General features: G+C 48.1%; 2 protein-coding genes across 5 annotated transcripts in view; both read left to right on the top strand.

The window, feature by feature from the left end:
• Positions 1 to 18,819, top strand: part of PRSS8 (serine protease 8) — a 155,047-nt gene that overhangs the window by 65,217 nt on the left and 71,011 nt on the right. The window lies entirely within an intron of this gene.
• The window catches only part of BCKDK (branched chain keto acid dehydrogenase kinase), a 105,369-nt gene that overhangs the window by 81,239 nt on the left and 5,311 nt on the right, over positions 1 to 18,819 (top strand). For all 3 annotated transcript variants that reach the window (XM_048517028.1, XM_048517030.1, XM_048517029.1), the window contains exons 2-11: positions 1,920 to 1,986; positions 2,415 to 2,498; positions 3,507 to 3,722; positions 5,725 to 5,793; positions 6,532 to 6,642; positions 14,051 to 14,098; positions 16,031 to 16,150; positions 16,945 to 17,043; positions 17,663 to 17,736; positions 18,519 to 18,647. In XM_048517028.1, coding sequence (XP_048372985.1) covers positions 3,525 to 3,722; positions 5,725 to 5,793; positions 6,532 to 6,642; positions 14,051 to 14,098; positions 16,031 to 16,150; positions 16,945 to 17,043; positions 17,663 to 17,736; positions 18,519 to 18,647 — 848 coding nt within the window. In that variant the 5' untranslated portion in view covers positions 1,920 to 1,986; positions 2,415 to 2,498; positions 3,507 to 3,524. The remainder of the gene's footprint in view (positions 1 to 1,919; positions 1,987 to 2,414; positions 2,499 to 3,506; positions 3,723 to 5,724; positions 5,794 to 6,531; positions 6,643 to 14,050; positions 14,099 to 16,030; positions 16,151 to 16,944; positions 17,044 to 17,662; positions 17,737 to 18,518; positions 18,648 to 18,819) is intronic.

The following is an 18,819-nucleotide window of genomic DNA, read 5'->3' as shown; positions in this document are numbered from 1 at the left end:
CAACGGAGGAGATTTCAGCCATCTGGCGTTTTACATGGTACAATCCAGGCACTGTGAGGATTTGGAATTAGATGGGCTGTAGCGCCGAGACTTCCCCAGTTTCCAGTTTCTGTCCTTTCTTATTTTCCTGCCCAAGTGGAGTAGCTCTCCCCCATCCCCACAAAGGAGCCCCCCTTAAGTTTTCTTCTGTGTCAGGAGACAAGGATCTCACCACTAGGAGGGGAAACAGCTGCTGTAATGGCAGAATGGTCCTGGTGGACACAGTGGACATATTATTGGGGCTACTGCTATGAAGTGGAGACTAATGGTTAAAGCAAGGATGTCTGTCTACAGTCTTGATGCCCTGTTCTATCCCCATCTCTGAGCATTCCAGGGGGCAGGAGCTGTTAGGAATCTAGGAAAAGGGTTTTTTTTTCTCAGAATGAGTACAGGGATCGGAATTCTTGAAGCAATGGCGTAGTGGCTAAGAGCAGGTGCACTCTGATCTGGAGGAACCGGGTTTGATTCCCAGCTCTGCCACTTGAGTTCTGGAGGCTTATCTGGGGAATTCAGATTAGCCTGTGCACTCCCACACACGCCAGCTGGGTGACCTTGGGCTAGTCACAGCTTCTCAGAGCTCTCTCAGCCTCACCTACCTCACAGGGTGTTTGTTGTGAGGGGGGAAGGGAAAGAAGATTGTAAGCCCCTTTGAGTCTCCTGCAGGAGAGAAAGGGGGGATATAAATCCAAAACTCTTCTTCTTCTTCTTCTAAAATGTCTGCTCAGAAGTCTTAATTCTACCTACCTGCTTTCTAGTAAAGAGTGTGAATTTTGGGAGCAGGAGAAGGTGGTTTGATTTGGGGCTGATGGACTTGATACTTAACTTGTGTTCCCGGTTGGGGAGGGGAGGGAATTTTGATGGGGAGACACAATTCCTAAATCTTATATCCTGCTCTTCATCGAATTAGAGCTGTCAAGAAGGACGTTTGAATGCAGGCAGGATTGCAAGAGGTTTTCCATGGTGTACCAATGCAGGCTTCAGGATAGGATAGAGGAAGAAGAAGAAGAGTTTGGATTTATATCCCCCCCTTTCTCTCCTGCAGGAGACTCAAAGGGGCTGACAATCTCCTTGCCCTTCCCCCCTCACAACAAACACCCTGTGAGGTGGGTGGGGCTGAGAGAGCTCCGAGAAGCTGTGACTAGCCCAAGGTCACCCAGCTGGCGTGTGTGGGAGTGTACAAGCTAATCTGAATTCCCCAGATCAGCCTCCACAGTTCAGGTGGCAGAGCTGGGAATCAAACCCAGTTCCTCCAGATTAGATACACGAGCTCTTAACCTCCTACGCCACTGCTGCTCCCGTCACACAGAAAGCGGAGTTCAGACTTTCTCGTGAAATTCCGACACTCTTTTTGGCCATCAGGAAATGGCAGTTTTCAATATTTTTGCTGTTTTTCCCACAGGTATTTTTCAGCACTTTTATTTAGTTTTTATAACAAGTGAATGTATTTCTATACCTATTGTAATTATGTTAAGGAATAGCTTATAATCCTATTGCAAGCGATGGGGACCAGACTTGAGTAGAAAGGTGGGATACAAATATGTTTAAACATAGTTTTCCAAAAACCAGGGAGAAGTACAGTTCAAACTGCAAACTCAGGAAAAATGGATAAAATGCCTCCAGACAATATTTTAAAGCGTAAGAAATGTCTTAAAGTGATACGTGCACAAACATACACCAAACATGCAATATGTTTTTTGTATTACATGTTTCCTGAATTTGCAAAAGAAAGTTTTCCCACAAGGGTTACTGATGGGAGCAATCCTGCATTGGCCATGTGCAGGAAGTCACCTGGGCCACTTATTTCATCCTTGAGAAGCAGAAAGGTTCTATGCCGTAATAAAATTAATTGGATTTTCCCTTCACGTCTGCTGCTTTTTCAGATGAAAACAGAGTTCTTTGTCCTTGTGAACCAAGGCAGTCGGCATAAGGTAGACAAGTTTACTTGAGGTAAGTTGATTTCTGCAGGACACCCCTTAGATTTCTGTTGGATTTGAGAGAAGTGTTGCTTTTTTTGTTTTGGCCTCCGCCTCCCAAGCGACATCTGATTTATATTTGAGTACTTTTGAGCTCGGAGGCAATAAACTAATTGTCAGCTGAAGAAATGAGACTATGTAGATTTAAGCGAAGGGGGGGGGGGGTAGCGTTGTGAAGATAGACGTGCCCTTTGTGTAGATGCAGCGTCTGAATGATAACCCATCCGTAGCAAATGTGATACTTGAGTCATGCGTGGGTTATGGTGGCGTCAGAATAGAAGGCCTCTGTGTGGCTTTTGCTGTAAGGTAATTGGTGGGCGGGGGAATTCTGTGGGCCGTATGTTCGGTAATCCAGAGGGGAGCATCCTCGTGCATATCAGCTTTGTAATTTTCTCACTCTAGGGAATGTACGGAGGCCCTACTAAAGGGGACCGTGCTGAAACTTGGGGGAAGCAGACCCGTTCCTGTAACTTGTCACCCTAGGAGGTAAGTACTTGAGATTGTGGATATAGAGCCGTGGTGGCGAACCTATGGCACTCCAGATGTTCATGAACTACAATTCCCATCAGCCCCTGCCAACCTGGCCAATTGACCATGCTGGCAAGGGCTGATGGGAATTGTAGTCCATGAACATCTGGAGTGCCATAGGTTCGCCACCACTGATATAGAGGAAAGACCCACCTGGCTTTTCGTAGCATCAGCAGCTAGGCCATTATAGAGAATTATAGAGTTGGAAGAGACCACAAGGGCCAACATAGTGAATCATAGAGTTGAAAGAGACCACAAGGGCCATCATAGAGATCATAAAGTTGGAAGAGACCACAAGGGCCATCATAGAGAATCATAGAGTTGGAAGAGACCACAAGGACCATCGTAGAGAATCATAGCGTTGGAAGAGAACACAAGGGCCATCATAGAGAATCATAGAGTTGAAAGAGACCACAAGGGCCATCATAGAGAATCATAGAGTTGAAAGAGACCACAAGGGCCATCATAGAGATCATAAAGTTGGAAGAGACCACAAGGGCCATCATAGAGAATCATAGAGTTGGAAGAGACCACAAGGGCCATCGTAGAGAATCATAGAGTTGGAAGAAACCACAAGGACCATCGTAGAGAATCATAGCGTTGGAAGAGAACACAAGGGCCATCATAGAGAATCATAGAGTTGAAAGAGACCACAAGGGCCATCATAGAGAATCATACAGGTGAAAGAGACCACAAGGGCCATCATAGAGATCATAAAGTTGGAAGAGACCACAAGGGCCATCATAGAGAATCATAGAGTTGGAAGAGACCACAAGGGCCATCGTAGAGAATCATAGAGTTGGAAGGGGCCACAAGGGCCAACATCAAGAATCATACAGTTGGAAGAGACCACAAGATGCCTGAAAAAATTTCACAAGCAGGGTGAGGCTGCCTTCTGATTTCTGCGCCCACATGCTGCATATAGTCGGGGTGTCCTAATATCCCCCACTTCTGTCTTATCTCCAGGTGTCTGTGGAAGACAGCATGATGTGGAAATCATTGCTGATGGTGGACCTAGGGGCAATAGGGAGCCGGGCTCCTTGTGTGCTCCCGCTCCTTCTGCCCGCCCTCCGGTATCGGTCCACTTCAGCTATCGATCAGCACCATGAGCTGGCCCGGGAGAGATCAAAGACAGTTACCTCCTTCTATAACCAGTCGGCCATCGACATAGCAGCCGAGAAGGTGAGTGCTCTCCGCAGCTATGGTTCATAGCTCAGATCGAATGCACGGGAAAGGTACCAGGCATGAGCAGCGTTCCTGTTTTTAAGTCTACCTCCCTAAGGCAGCTTCTGCCTCTCCTGTAATGACGCCTGGTTTGGGGCCAAGAGCAGGCCCAGGCTTCTCTGTTTGTGCTCCTTGGCAGCAGGAGAAAAGTTCTCAATGAGGGGCAGGTCTAAGCAGGCCAGCTGCATTCCTCGATCCCCGTTTCTGGCCCAGCTGAAAAAAGGCACCTACCTCAACCTCTTTGTCCTCTGAGGTGTTTCTGCCCTCCCACCTGTACAGGTACTACTACACTAGTCTGGAACCGACGTGTTCCAGACCAGTGCAGTACCTGTGTCGGTGGAGGGCAGAAACACCTCAGAGTTGGCCTTTCCCTCATAAAACAACCCTTTAAGAACATAAGAACATAAGAACAAGCCAGCTGGATCAGACCAGAGTCTATTTAGTCCAGCTCTCTGCTACTCGCAATGGCCCACCAGGCGCCTTTGGGAGCTTACATGCAGGATGTGAAAGCAAGGGCCTTCTGCGGCTGTTGCTCCCGAGCACCTGGACTGTTAAGGCCTTTGCAATCTCAGATCAAAGAGGATCAAGATGGGTAGCCATAAATCGACTTCTCCTCCATAAATCTGTCCAAGCCCCTTTTAAAGCTATCCAGGTTAGTGGCCATCCCCACCTCCTGTGGCAGCATATTCCAAACACCAATCACACGTTGCGTGAAGAAGTGTTTCCTTTGATTAGTCCTAATTCTTCCCCCCAGCATTTTCAATGGATGCCCCCTGGTTCTAATATTGTGAGAAAGAGAGAAAAATTTCTCTCTGTCAACATTTTCATTTTCATCGGTTGTCATGAGCAGAATTATCGCTCGGCCTGTGGGTCCCATTTTGCTAATCACCGCAGCTTAATGAGTTCCTGAACAGCTCGGCACCAGCCCTGGAGACACTGTCCACGTCGTTATAGTCGGGAGAACGGAGGCCTAATCGCGTTCAGGCTGTCTGGAGCCTACCCTAGGGAAAATACCGGTTAATTAAATAAATGTTTATTCGTGATTATGCCAGGACTCAGCGAGCGATGCTGTTTTGTCATCCTTCCGTATATCAATGTGCCACCTGCTTGTTTTTAATTAACTTTTTCTACAAAGACCGGTTTCTAATGCGGGGTTGAAATTTTCCCCCTGTTGGCATGAGGTGTGAAAGTGAAAGTCTCACAGATTCTAGAAGGCGGGACTTGTCTGACTGCACCCTGGCCGTCGTAGAAAACATTCTGATCCCGGCCTTGTTTGTCTAGTGGCAAGTAGTTCCTGTTAGCAAGAGTAAACACTCCATGTTTCTTTATCCTGTGTGGTATTTAGTTCTCCCCAGGTGCGAGGGGGGAGTTGCGTGGGCCAGTGAAACCCCTTTTTTACCGCTGGAAATCCTGCTGAGCCGTTTTCTTCTCCCTCCGCCCTGGTCCCCAATTCCAACAGGCGCACTACAGTATTGATGAGTGGGCTAGGAACACAGGAGAGAAATATGGGGCAGTGGAAAGCTGGCCTTGTACAATTGTGACCTGCCTCTAAGTTGCTATTGTAGACACAATGGGGGAAGAAGACCTTTCTCTCCTGTAAGGAGACTCAAAGGGGCTTACAATCTCCTTGCCCTTCCCCCCTCACAACAAACACCCTGTGAGGTAGGTGGGGCTGAGAGAGCTCCGAGAAGCTGTGACTAGCCCAAGGTCACCCAGCTGGTGTGTGTGGGAGTGTACAGGCTAATCTGAATTCCCCAGATAAGCCTCCCCAGCTCTGGCGGCAGAGCCGGGAATCAAACCCGGTTCCTCCAGATTAGATACACGAGCTCTTAACCTCCTATGCCACTGCTGCTCCTAAGGGTACCTAGGGGTTCTTGGGGCTATCAGAGTTCTCTTTTTTTGTTCTTTGGGGGGTCCTCTGGAAGTGCTGAGTGACTCTTTCTCTTTCTTATCTCCCCAGCCCTCTGTGAGGTTGACGCCCACCACAATGCTGTATTCGGGGCGGTCTCAGGATGGAAGCCACCTGCTGGTAGGTGTGAGGCTCAACTGGTGTCCTCAATTGGTTAAGGCTCCAGATTGAGCCTGGGATCTTGCTGTTCCGTCACACCCCTTTCCCTTAACTATTGGACTTTGTTTTTAGCATTGTGCCATTTCCACAGAACTGAGGCCCCTTCCGCGCATGCAGAATAATGCACTTTCAACCCACTTTCAGTGGTTCTGTAAGCCTAGCTTAGTGAGATTCTGGCAATTATCTGGGAATAAAAAATGAGTGAACCCCCTCTTTCTTGATCTAGCCCAGGGGTCTGCAACCTGTGGCTCTCCAGATGTTCATGGACTACAATTCCCATCACCCCCTGCTAGCATGGCATGCTGGCAGGGGCTGATGGGAATTGTAGTCCACGAACATCTGGAGAGCCACAGGTTGCAGACCCCTGATCTAGCCCAACACATCTGTCCTCCAACGACCCTCAGAACTGGAGAGCAGAATCCAGTCCCCTCCCCTCTTCTTAACTTCCAAGGATGTGCAATTAACCGGGATAAATTCTAGTTTTATCGCCTTGTATTGTCATGTTATTGATTGTCTACTATGTTGTGCACTGCCCTGAGTCCTCCTGGGGAAGGCGGTATATAAATTAAATATCAAATTAAAAAAAACTCACCAGAGTTAATGAAATACCTAGATAAAACAGCATAATTGAGCGCTCCACTATGGTGAATCCTGTTAAAAATTTGCAATTAACTGTCAACCTCTTATACTTTGTGGCAGAAAAGTGCCCGTTACCTGCATCATGAGCTACCTGTCCGCATAGCACATCGCATCAAAGGTTTTCGGAGTCTCCCCTTCATTATGGGCTGCAACCCTACCATCCTCTGTGTGGTACGTATGACGTGGGCTGGAGGGAGGGAGGCAGCCAAAAAGATGACCAATAATCTCGGGGTGGTGTTGAACCAGAGGTGGGATCCAGCAGGTTCTCACAGGTTCCCGAGAGCAGGTTACTAATTATTTGTGTGTGCCGAGAGGGGGTTACTAATTGGTGATTTTGCCACGTGATTTTTGCCTTAGTTACGCCCCTTCTCTCAGCAGCAGCGCGCAGAACTTGAAGCAGTCTAGCAGGAGGTGCACCGGCGTGCGTGGCAGCCTGCACCTGCGTGCATTTGTTTCCCGCCCAAGGACCGGCGCAGCGGCTGCGTCCTTACCACAGCCCCGCCCAGGAATGTCCCGCCCCCGGAATGCCTGGCCACGCCACGGAATGCCCCGCCCAGCCCCATTGGCACTATGCCACAGTTTGAATCCCACCACCATGGGAACCTGTTACTAAAATTTTTGGATCCCACCACTGTGTTGAACAGGTGCAATGAATAGTCAGGGGGACTCTGAGACACAACAGCGGTGTTCTATACAAGGGGAGTTTGGACTCTCTGAACCTTATACTGTGGAAATGATGTTGGTATTCAAGATTCTGCTGGACTCAGATCTTGCTTGTTTACTGCAAACTGCGCAGCTGCCCGCCTGAAACATTCAGTGTGTTTCTGCAGTTGGCTGTGCTGTTTTTCATAAAGAAGAACTGGTCTTCTTCACATAAAGCAAACCTGTTGGTTTCACTGCTGGCCCCGTTGTCCCCTAAATAGGAACTAGAACCCAGGAGCCTTCTCCAAATTCCTGTTAATACGCTGGATCCTACTGCTGTTGTGTAACAATTAAGAATGGGAGGGAGGCAGGCAGGCAGGCAGGCAGGCAGGCAGGCTGTTGCTGGTTGGCCTTTGGGAAGTTGGCCTTTTAACTCCCAGCCGAGATGATGATGCTTCACAACAAACCTGTAAAGTTGACCTGTAAGAATTACAGAGATAGCTCTGTAGAGTACTTTTAGTACTTTCATGAATTCAGAGATAAAAGGGAGTCCTACATTAAGTATTATATAACGGAAAGACCTAGTTAGGCATATTCGTGGTGATAGATGATGCCTCAGTTAACATACGTAAGAATAATGCATACTCCTTTTTTATATATACGTAAATTAATGGATGATCTCAAATTGAGTACAAATATCATTTTAATATTCTGATTAGAGTAAGGACTTCTTTAACCATTATAACACTGGTTATATGTACAAAAAATTACATGTATCTGACTATTAATTCCTTTTCAAATGTAATTAGTGAGAATGTCGTAAGAAATTGTAGTCATCCCCGCAGGGTCGTCGCTAAGGAAGAGGCGAGACGCGGAGGTTTCATCTGGTGGAGATCGCCAGCAGCGGGAGCGCGGAGGTCCGTGTTCCTAGCGAGTCTCCCGCATGCTGGTTCCTGGCACCTTTTATTATGATTCTCATGGGGGCGTGTAGAAGGGTGGAACGGGAGAGTCCGGGAGAGCGGGAGATCATCATGTGATGCATGATCTCACCTGGCTGCTACGTGCGGAGAGGAGCGTAAGCGTCTGGGCCTAATCCTCACCCCTTTGTCCGGGACGCTCGGTGACTGAGCCAGATAGTTCATGACCTGTGACTCGCAGAGGGGGATGAAGAGAGTGGGGAGTGCCCGGTAGACCAGAGCGGGCGCTGGTGTGCCAGCAGCTCTACCGGTGCTGCTGGGTCCGCAGTGCATTACTACATCTCCTCCTTTTACATTTTAGAAGGAAGGCGAAATGCTAGGGCGATTTAAAGGGACGGCTTGTCCCCTCCGCCCGTTGGTCAAGCTGGCCGAGCTGCTTGTGTAACATTAGAACTTGGTGCGAGGTAGGGGAAATCGAGGGGCTTCTTACGCGTTACAGGCAATATTAGATACACATTGAATAAAACAAGATCCGACGACGAGGCATACAATCAAACCAATGCAGAGCTGTACAATAGCACTTAACCATCCCCCCGGTAGCCAGCCCCAGAGGACTGACCACCAATGGGGCAACACGTCATATTTCAGATTGGATACAACTTCTTTGCAACTCCACGCTTTTCATATGAATCAACTGGGAATTATCAAGAGAGATTGAAGCAACACATGTTATGTACATTTTCACAACCTTGGTGATGCAGTAATAGCAAGTAATCAATAAGCGACACGATTATCTAGAATTAAACGGCGAAGTTCCTGCTGCTTTCGGAGGCCAGGGCATCCAGGCGGTGGAGGTGGAATTGATAGACCGCCAGGGCACAGGCCAGCCGGCCAATAGTCTTAAGCGTTGTAGGAGGCCGAGTCAGGGACTCCCACCAGGGAAACTCTTGAGGGAGACAAATTCCGCTGGAGGGGCCGCCATGTCGGCTCCAGCAGGGATTCAAAGGGGAGAGGAGGAGCGGCGGCAAATTCGATGGGTGGAGCGGGGCAGGGCGATGGTGGCTGACAGCAGAGAGTCCCGGCAGGCGGATAGGCGGGGCGCAACAAATAGCAAATAGTGTAATTTCTAAAATTCAAGGCATGCAACAATTTCAACAGTCAGTTGGGTCACAGTATTCAACCATCATATACATGAAGATAATGAACATTGATAAACAATACATAAGCTAGAGGAATATAAGGGCGGGAGGCAGCCGATGGCTGCATAATTGTTCAATGTGTGGCTCTTGCTGTTTGACCACCAAAGCTACGGAACAATGGCGTTAGAGTCCATGGATTTCTCAAGGGTGTAGGGAGAGCTACTGATAGTCTTTAGCATTGCTAGTCCAGTGACTCTCACGAGCAGAGCTGTGAGAGAAGGCATGTTCCAACATCATTCAAGCGGCTGAAAACAGCGGAGAGTTCCAAGGGTTAATCTATCAGGAATGTCCCTGGCTGCAACTCCAAGCTTCAGCCAGGGGCGGCCGAGAGGGAGAGAATAGCGATTGTAGATGAAGAGCAGCAACCGCGGCGGCATCAACCTCTGAGCCACAGCTGGCCCAGGCTGCCGTTCCCCAGGGTGGCCCCAGCGAGTGACTGCGATCCTTGTGGAAGAATAGGTGTGCTTGCTCCAGAGAGATCCTCCTGTCTCGGCCCAGGCTGGGGGCAGTATTGCTGCCCTCTCAATAGGGCGGCTTTCCTTGTCCCAGGAATTGAGTTGGCCCCATCCCGGGTTGGAAATCTGTGTGGGAGAGAAAAGACAAGCAGCGGCTTTTCCCAGGGGGGTTTGTCGCTGGCTGAGTTAGTTTAAGAGAAGAATAGTACTTTGGATATGATCTGCTGGATGAGACCTTGATTGGATTAGATAGATAGGGGGGGAACCCACTCCCCTTTCTTTTCGTTTGTTTGGCCAAGCTTTCCTTGGGTGCAGTTGGCCCATCTCGACAGCGATCACTTGCAACATTCAAGGTGTTAAGAGACACAAGGCAGAGAATTGCCGAAGGCTTAGGAGAAGGGAGAGGTCACATCCAGGTCGGATGTTTGTTTGTAAAACAATCCCAATCACCGTCTAAAGTGTGGGGTTACTGCAAAGCAACATAAAAAAATAACAATTATAGTCATCCCGTAATATCACACCCACAGGAAAGACGTAGAGAACATGCACAGAACACAGTGCCTCGGCTTGACCTTTGATCACACGAGCAAATTGAGAGGGGTTTGCAAAACCCTTTATCAGATCCTAGATCTAGAGGTGGGGTCGCGTCCAGCCCATTAGAAAGAGGAGGGTGTGCAGAAAGGCAGGGGGGAAGGGTTTGGAAGTCAGCTCTACCTTCCCCTCCTGTAAAGGGACTTTGGCGGTTGAGCTGCTTCCTACCTTCACAGCGGAGGCTGTGTAAGATAGAGTGTGGCTGAGACCTTGGCACTGTGACTAGCCAGGGAGCTCAGCGAGAGAGAATGTGGGAGCATGAAAATGATTTTGGCTTCATATGTAAACTGGCATGCGCCAATGTGGCAGTGTAGGCTCAGATGGAGCCCGAAGGAAAAAGGTTCTCAAGGAAAGGTTTGAAGAAGAGTTTTGAGGTTTAAACTAAGATGGAGGCGGCCTGAAGCAGGTCCCATCGGCCTCCTAGGGAGCATGCACGAGCTGCGTCCTGTTTAAGGTTGGTGCTGTAATGGGTGAAGCCTTTCAAGGCATTGGCACACATAATCAAAAGGAGAGAGGACTTTAGTGAAGCATAAGAGCATAGCTTAGAAGCAATGGACAAATCCCTCTGATGAAGGAAAATTTTAGGGGTCTCTTGAAAGGGGTAAGACATACAGAGCATATATAGGCATACAGAGCGAGCATAAAGTAATGAGGAGGATTGCAACTCTGATTTGAGATCTTGCTCTCTGGATCTTGCAAGGCGGTTCCTTTGCAGGCTGCGATCCTGCTCTCTCTGAGGTACTGGCGATTTTGCTGCCACTGGGAGCTTTGAGCTTAGGGCTTTGCACAGGCTCAGAGGCTACGAGATCTGATTTGATCCTTACAGCTGCTTGTAGTTCAGTGATTGTGGACTCTGCAGAGATTTTGAAATGCGTGCCACTCTGTGGCACTGAAGGCATGGTGACTTTGGAAATAGAAGGGGCTAGCAGAGCAGGGCGTATAGGCGTGGGGAAGGGGGCGAGCGAGATTTAGATTAGCTGAACTTAGATTGGGCTTCGGTGAGAGCATAGAGGCAGGGTGTCCAGATGAACTTGGCAGTTTCTGCGGGATGTTTGTCCCATACCTGGATGTGGATGGCTCCCTGGTGCATGGAGTCGATGACCCCTGGGATGATGAACAACCCCTGTTCAGCGGCGGAAGCTTTTGGCAAGACCAGCCTAATGGTCTCCGTGGGGATGGGATCACTATACTGAGCTGGAGCAGCGAAGATCTGCGATGGGAGCTCGGGGAAGGGTTTGAGGTCGCGGGCCTTGGTTCCGGGCTGGGGAGATGCCGGAGTGCTTGGGCCTTCCCAGCAGGCTTTGGGAGCACCGGTCTTAGACACTCCCTGGGGTCTTAAGCCCTCTGGGGCCCCCCCTCCCGTTGACTGCTGTAGGCCCCCGCTTGAGCAGTCTACAGTCACTGCCGGAGGTGTCCTGGCTTGTTGCAATTGAAACACTCGTCTACGAGCTCAGGGCAGCGGAGGGCTGCAGCTAGAAGGCTGGCTTGATGGGCGAAAGACCGATGTCCTGGCAAGCTTTGAGCATGTCGGCCAGTTCAGGGTTCCTACCTAAGCCTGTGACTGCTTTGCGGCACTCAGCGGAGGCGTTCTCTTTGGCGGCGCAGCAGGAGTTAGCCCTGGGCCTCCTCCGTTGTCAACCTGCCTTTTGAGAGCTTCCTGGAGCCTGTTCACAAACTTCGGCATAGGGCTCTTGGGGTTTTGCGGATGGTGGAGAAACTCTGGGTTGGCTGGCGGCATTGGGAACCTTGATAAGCGCTTGTAAAGAGCACTCAGAGGCGCATCGTAAAGGGTGGCCTCAGGCAGGACAATCTGATCGTTGGGGTTGGTGAAGGCATCGAAGCCGTAAAGCTGCTTGGCATTGTAGAAGCGCCGCCAGAGGTGGCTGCCCTGTTGAAGCACTGCTGGCGGAACTTCGCTTTCCCCAGATCACAAATTGATGCAGGGCTCAGGAGCATCGCGAAGGTGGTCTTCCAGTCGTCCGGAACCATTAGGTGATTCCTGCATGATTGCCTCTGTACATGCCTCTCCGTTAGGGGCTAGTGGCTCTTTACGTCCGCGCTCGCTTTCTTGAGCTCGAAGTGAGGATGTTATAGCTTAAAGAGGCGGTACTTTTCGACGCCCGGCGAACAATGCCATCCCACCGGTTATCTGTGAAATGGGACGGGGCACAATGCGAGAATATCGGCATCGTCTTCCGTCCAGGGTTTTCTTTCCTTTGCAGATCGTGGCTATCACGGCTCTGCGGATTTTGAAAACCAGCGCCATTAAGCGGCGAATGGGTAACTGGGAAAATGAAGGCGAACAAGGGGAGGCTGACTGAGCATGGGAGAATTTGAAATGGGCGGAGGAGCAAGGGGCAGAAGGAGGACGAAGTCCAATTTAGCGGATAGAAAATTCGGGGTTGAAATTGAAGGTTGAAAGATCGAAGGAGAGCTGCCTACAGCAAGGGAGCCATAGGTCTGCAGGCTGATGGCGACATAACATTGTCTCCATCGTCAGTAGCAGTGACATCGGCGCGCAAAGGCTCTGTCGCGAAGAAGTCGCCCGATGTTTTCCCAATCCTTAAGATTCAATGTCCCCTCTGGGTACCATGGACATTGAGCTTCAATCTCAACCAATTTCGCGCAGCTCCTTCTCTTCTGAGGGACCCTGCGTTTAAATGCGCTTTCAGTTGGATTAAGCGTGCTTGTCATAAGCCCTGCTTTTGCAAGCTCCCATACTCACCGGTGTTCCGTCCCGGACGAGAAGTGTCCTAGGACGCGAGTCTCTGGATGCGCCGATCCAGAGGACAGGCGATACAGCGGTGTGGTCCCTGGATCGCGCCGATCCAGCGGACTTACATTACCCATGACCCTTTCCCAGGCGGCGGTGAGCAGGGTGGAGGTTCGAGGATTCCCGGTTTTACGACACCAGCTTGTAGTCATCCCCGCAGGGTCGTGCAGCTAAGGAAGAGGCAAGGCAGCGAGGTTTCATCTGGTGGAGATCGCCAGCAGGCGCGGAGGAGTCCGTGTTCCTAGCGAAGTCTCCCGCATGCTGGTTCCTGGCACCTTATTATGATGATTCTCATGAAGTGTAGAAGGGCGGAGCGGGAGAGTCGAGGAAGGCGGGAGATCATCATGTGATGCATGATCTCACCTGGCTGCTACGTGCGGAGAGGAGCGTAAGCGTCTGGGCCTAATCCTCACCTGGGGGCAAGACCATTGTCCCTTTATTAGGACGGCTTCGGTGACTGAGCCAGATAGTTCATGACCTGTGACTCATAGGGGGATGAGGAGTGGGGGTGCGGTGCGACCAGAAGGCCGTAGGAGGGCTGGTGTGCCAACGCTCTACCACGGTGCTGCTGGGTCAGCAGTGCATTACTACAGAAATTACTTGATTGCTTAATGATTAACGACTAAGGTTGTAAGCTAATGTTAATTTGTTTTATAAGATCATAAATACAGATCCATTCTAATTATTTTAAAAATATCCTTACCATTATTACTGTCAGCTTTCTTATCTTTTTCTGTAATCTTTTTTGACAAAATAAAAATTATTTTTTAAAAAATAGAGTATTTTTAGTACTTTGGAAAAGTTTTGTGAAAATATCAAGCATGCTTTTTTAAAACCCCAGACTGGTTCGGAGTTTCAGTTTCCTTTTCTTCTTGCTTTTAAACCATCACAGCCTTCCCAGATGCTAGCAAGAGGATCCAGGAAGTCAGTCCTTTGGAGCTGAATGTACTTGTCATCTGTGCTTCTGCTTTACTAATTTCTGTCCTCTCTTAATTTCTACAGCATGAGCTTTACATTCGAGCTTTCCAGAAACTGAGTGAATTTCCCCCCGTAAGTATGTGTCCTGGTCACGGAGCTCAAAAGATCCAAGATGCTTTAAAAGTCCTGTCCTATATTTCAGCTATATTTTAGCAGAGCATTCAGTTACAATAGCAAATTGCTGTGCTGTTTCTGTAAACCTCCTAATGTATGTTTTAAGCTGCTGGCCTATGACAACAGACAACTGCTATTGCTACAATGATGTTTCCAGCTTTGGGTAGTTACCCTTGGGAAAGAGAAGTGTGCCACGTACGTAAATGCAAACAAATGAACGTGTCGCACACAGGCGATGGCAATCACACTAATACACCAATATATTGAGTAATAATATACAACACAATGGTAATGTCTCCAATGACAATTCTCATTTACTCATAACCAATAAATTCAATACCATAATAATACAACGTGATTTTCAAAATTCACAAAGTTTTGTTTAAGAAATTATCAATGTCCATACTAAGTTTTGTCCAAGAAATAATAATAAATATCCAAAAGAGGAGAAGGACTTTTGGATATTTATTATTATTTCTTAGACAAAACTTTGTGAATGTTGAAAATCACGTGGTATTATTATGGTATTGAATTTATTGGTTATGAGTAAATGGGAATTGTCATTGGTGACATTACCATTGTGTTGTATATTATTACTCAATATATTGGTGCCTTATAGTTACCCTTGGGCCCATGGCAGTGTGATCTTGGGTTGTAATAAAGATTAATCTTAACCTTGGTCCATGGGACCAGCAGTGTGTGAAGTTCAGAGAAGGGACAGGTGGGTGAGATGAAGGCTTTTATTTTCTACAGCGTGGTGTAGTGGTTAAGAGCAGGTGGACTCTAATCTGGAGAACCGGGTTTGATTCCCCACTCCTCCAAGTGAGCGGCAGACTCTTGTCTAGTGAATTGGATTTGTTTCTCCACTCCTACGTGATGCCTTAGAACATAAGAACAAGCCAGCTGGATCAGACCAGAGTCCATCTAGTCCAGCTCTCTGCTACTCGCAGTGGCCCACCAGGCGCCTTTGGGAGCTCACATGCAGGATGTGAAAGCAATGGCCTTCTGCGGCTGTTGCTCCCGAGCACCTGGACTGTTAAGGCATTTGCCATCTCAGATCAAAGAGGATCAAGATTGGTAGCCATAAATCCCCTCTCTCCCTCCTCCCTCCTTCTTCTTTTGTATAACACCATGTGGATCCTACCACCCTTCCCCTCTGGATTTTTGGAGGGAATTGATAGCAGACGCCATCTTGAGTTAACGTTAATTTATATTGCTGCATTTTAATGGGGTAGGGTTTATTTTTATTAGAGCCGTATTAACATATATTTACTGTATTTTAACCTGATTGTGCTCTATTTATATGCTGTTCACCGCCCTGAGCCCCAGTTATGCCACATGGCACACCAACGGCTAAAACATCCCACAAATTCTTAAACCCAATAAATAATAATAATAATAATAATAATAATAATAATAATAATAATAATAATAATAATAATAATAATAATAATAATAATAATAATAATAATAATAATAAATTGACTTCTCCTCCATAAAACTATCCAAGCCCCTTTTGAAGCTATCCAGGTTAGTGGCCATCACCACCTCCTGTGGCAGCATATTCCAAACACCAATCACACGTTGCGTGAAGAAGTGTTTCCTTTTATTAGTCCTTATTCTTCCCCCCAGCATTTTCAATGAATGCCCCCTGGTTCTAGTATTGTGAGATAACCTTCTGGGTTATCTTGAGCTAGTCACAGTTCCCTCAGAACTCTCTCAGCGCCACTGACCTCACAAAAGTGTCTGTGGAGAAGGAAAAATTGTAAACAACTTTGAGACTCCTTAAAGGTGGAGGAAAGCAGGTATAAAAACCAATTCTTCTTTTGTTTGGATCCTTATTTTCCCTTTTTGCCTTTGTCTTCCTCCCCCCCTTTACTTCTCTGACAGATCACAGACCACGAGTCAGAGGCACAGTATTGCAAACTGGTCCGGCAACTCCTCGATGACCACAAAGACATTGTGACGCTTTTGGCTGAGGGCTTGCGAGAATGTCGCAAGCACATACAGGTATTCTAACCCTTGACTTTCCCAACCCTGTCATGGGAAGGGGAATTCATTGCTTTAGGGAGCCTGGGGGTACGTGTCTCATGACCCACTGTGGGTTTGAAAGGAAGAGGCCAAGCAGGAGCCTTGAGCTGCTAGGAAGGTTTGGGGAGGAGAAAATTGGGGATTCTTAGAACTCCTGGGAAGTTTCTTCAGCTTTGCCATAAGTTCAGGGCACACCCTTGTCTATCTGCCTTCAATCTTAAGAGGGTAAGGGCACAAAATTATGTCCCAATCATGCCACATGGCACACCAACGGCTAAAACATCCCACAAAGAACCAGGAAATTGTAAGGAAAGCGGAAACGATGCTCTTAGGAGACAGTTGCCAATGCACAGAGGATTATCGGCTGCCCTCTCCCCTCCTTGGAAGAACTCTATAATTCCCGAAGCCTAAAGAAAGCCCAAAATATTCTGAGAGATCCGTCTCATCCAGCACACTCTCTTTTTGAACTGCTACCATCTGGCAGACGATACAGGTGTATCAAAACTAGGACAAAGAGGCTTAGAGGCAGCTTCTACTCTAGAGCTGTGGCTATGCTGAACTCGGGGCTTCGTGTTGATGTGTTTGGGGCTGTGTAGTGATGGGTGGAGGAAGGGGAAAGTGAGGATGGGGTATGAGTCTGGAATTGTGTGCATCGAGGAATGCTGCTGTAAATTTTCGTTGTGCGTGCACAATGACAATCAATGCTTATGCTTATGCGTGTGGAGGCAGGAGGTTTAGTCTGAAATTTGTGGGTGTTACTGTCCCCATCCCAGGATGAGAAGCTGATTCGCTCTTTCCTGGACAAGACGCTCACGTCCCGCCTGGGGATCCGGATGCTGGCCACTCACCACCTTGCTTTGCACGAGGACAAGGTACCGTTTCATTTGCTTCGCGAATAGCTCTGCTTTGCATTCGTTTCAGGGTAGATTTTATACGTGTTTTAAATTCAGCTGCTGGCCAGTTTTCTTTCGGTTTTTATACATGTAAATATGTCGAGTAAAAATATATATATGTACATGAATTTAAAAAGCAAAATGGAATACAATAGAACAGTGATGGCGAACCATTTCGAGACCGAGTGCCCAAATTGCAACCCAAAACCCACTTATTTATCGCAAAGTGCCAACATGGCAATTTAACCTGAATGCTGAGGTTTTAGTTTAGAAAAAACAGGTGGCTCCAAGGTGTGCGTTACTCAGGAGTAAGCTTGGTAGTAGTCGGTGGCTTTGCTTTGAAGCAACCGTGCAACTCTTCCAACGGGTGAATCACGACCCTAGGAGGGTTTACTCAGAAGCAAGCCCCATTGCCAGCAACCAAGCTTACTCCCAGGTAAAGGATTGTGCTTTAGTTCTTCGCTTGAAAATCAGTGGGGTTTAACAGCACTTAACAGGGTTACCTACACTGCTTCCACAAAACTAGGTTTTAAGTTTAATGCTAATAATTGAGCCCAGCGGCCCAGGCCGAACTCTTCCATTTAATGTCTTCCTGCAGCCCGACTTCGTCGGGATTATATGCACCCGCCTGTCCCCGAAGAAGATCATTGAGAAATGGGTCGATTTCGCCAGGTATTGGTTGCTTTTGATTTTTCAAAATGAACTTGTTCTGTCAGTTGTGTGTTGTGTGCAGCGGTCTATTCCTTCCCTGTTGTCTCACTGTATCATGTCGTTCTACCTTCTTCATTCGGCTGCATTCCCCGTGACTATGTAACGTTTTGTTTGTGTTTGCGTTTGCTTCTGCTGTCTTTGTTGGCGAGTCAACTGGATGCATGACAATAAGGCACGACATTGGCCCGATCTTTATTTTTACCGTCAAGCCCAATATTTAGTTTAAAAATTATTGAATGCAAATGAAAAGCAGGGGGAAAGAGTTATCCTCAACATGGGTGCAGTTCAGTTCCGGCTTGTGTGGCAAAGTGCTACTTCTCAGATCAACAGTTCTCTTTTTCCTGGGCAGCTACAAGTCTGGGTTTAGGTGGGGCTCATAGTCCCCTTCCACACATGCGGAATAATGCACTTTCAATCCACTTTCAATGCGCTTTGTAGCTGGAGATTACTGTGCAGAACAGCATCCACTTTCAAACAGTTGTGAAAGTGGATTGAAAGTGCGTTATTCTTCACGTGCAGAAGTGGCCATAGATTCGGACAACAGTCTCTTATGAAAGGGACCTGCTGCTTGGCTCCCGTGTAGGGTTTTCCCAAGATTGTTTTTGACTTCCGGATTATGAGCACAGTTTGGCAAAATCAAGGGACACCGGGTGGCTTCGGCTGCGGAGGGAAGCGTGTGTTGGAGAGAAAGCTGTCTGGAGCGTGTTGCTTCTCCATTGATGCCGTTTCCGTGTTTCCTTCAGGCGACTGTGCGAGCACAAGTACGGGAATGCCCCTCGGGTGCGGATCAACGGGCACGTGGCCGCTCGCTTCCCTTTCATCCCCATGCCTCTTGACTACATCCTTCCGGAGCTGCTCAAAAATGCCATGCGGTGAGCAGACTTTCTTACCATTTGCCTTTAGCAGGGGAGCAGAGGCACCAACCTGTTAGATTTAGTTTAGTTTAGAGCAGGGGTGGGCAATTATTTTTTCCATGGGGCCGCATAAGAAACAGAAAATATTGTGGAGGGCTGGGCCAAAAGGCAGGGGGGCGAGGCGCTTTTG

Source organism: Sphaerodactylus townsendi, linkage group LG15, assembly GCF_021028975.2.
Source record: "Sphaerodactylus townsendi isolate TG3544 linkage group LG15, MPM_Stown_v2.3, whole genome shotgun sequence".
Lineage (NCBI taxonomy): Eukaryota > Metazoa > Chordata > Lepidosauria > Squamata > Sphaerodactylidae > Sphaerodactylus > Sphaerodactylus townsendi.
This window is presented reverse-complemented; position numbering and strand designations above follow the sequence as displayed.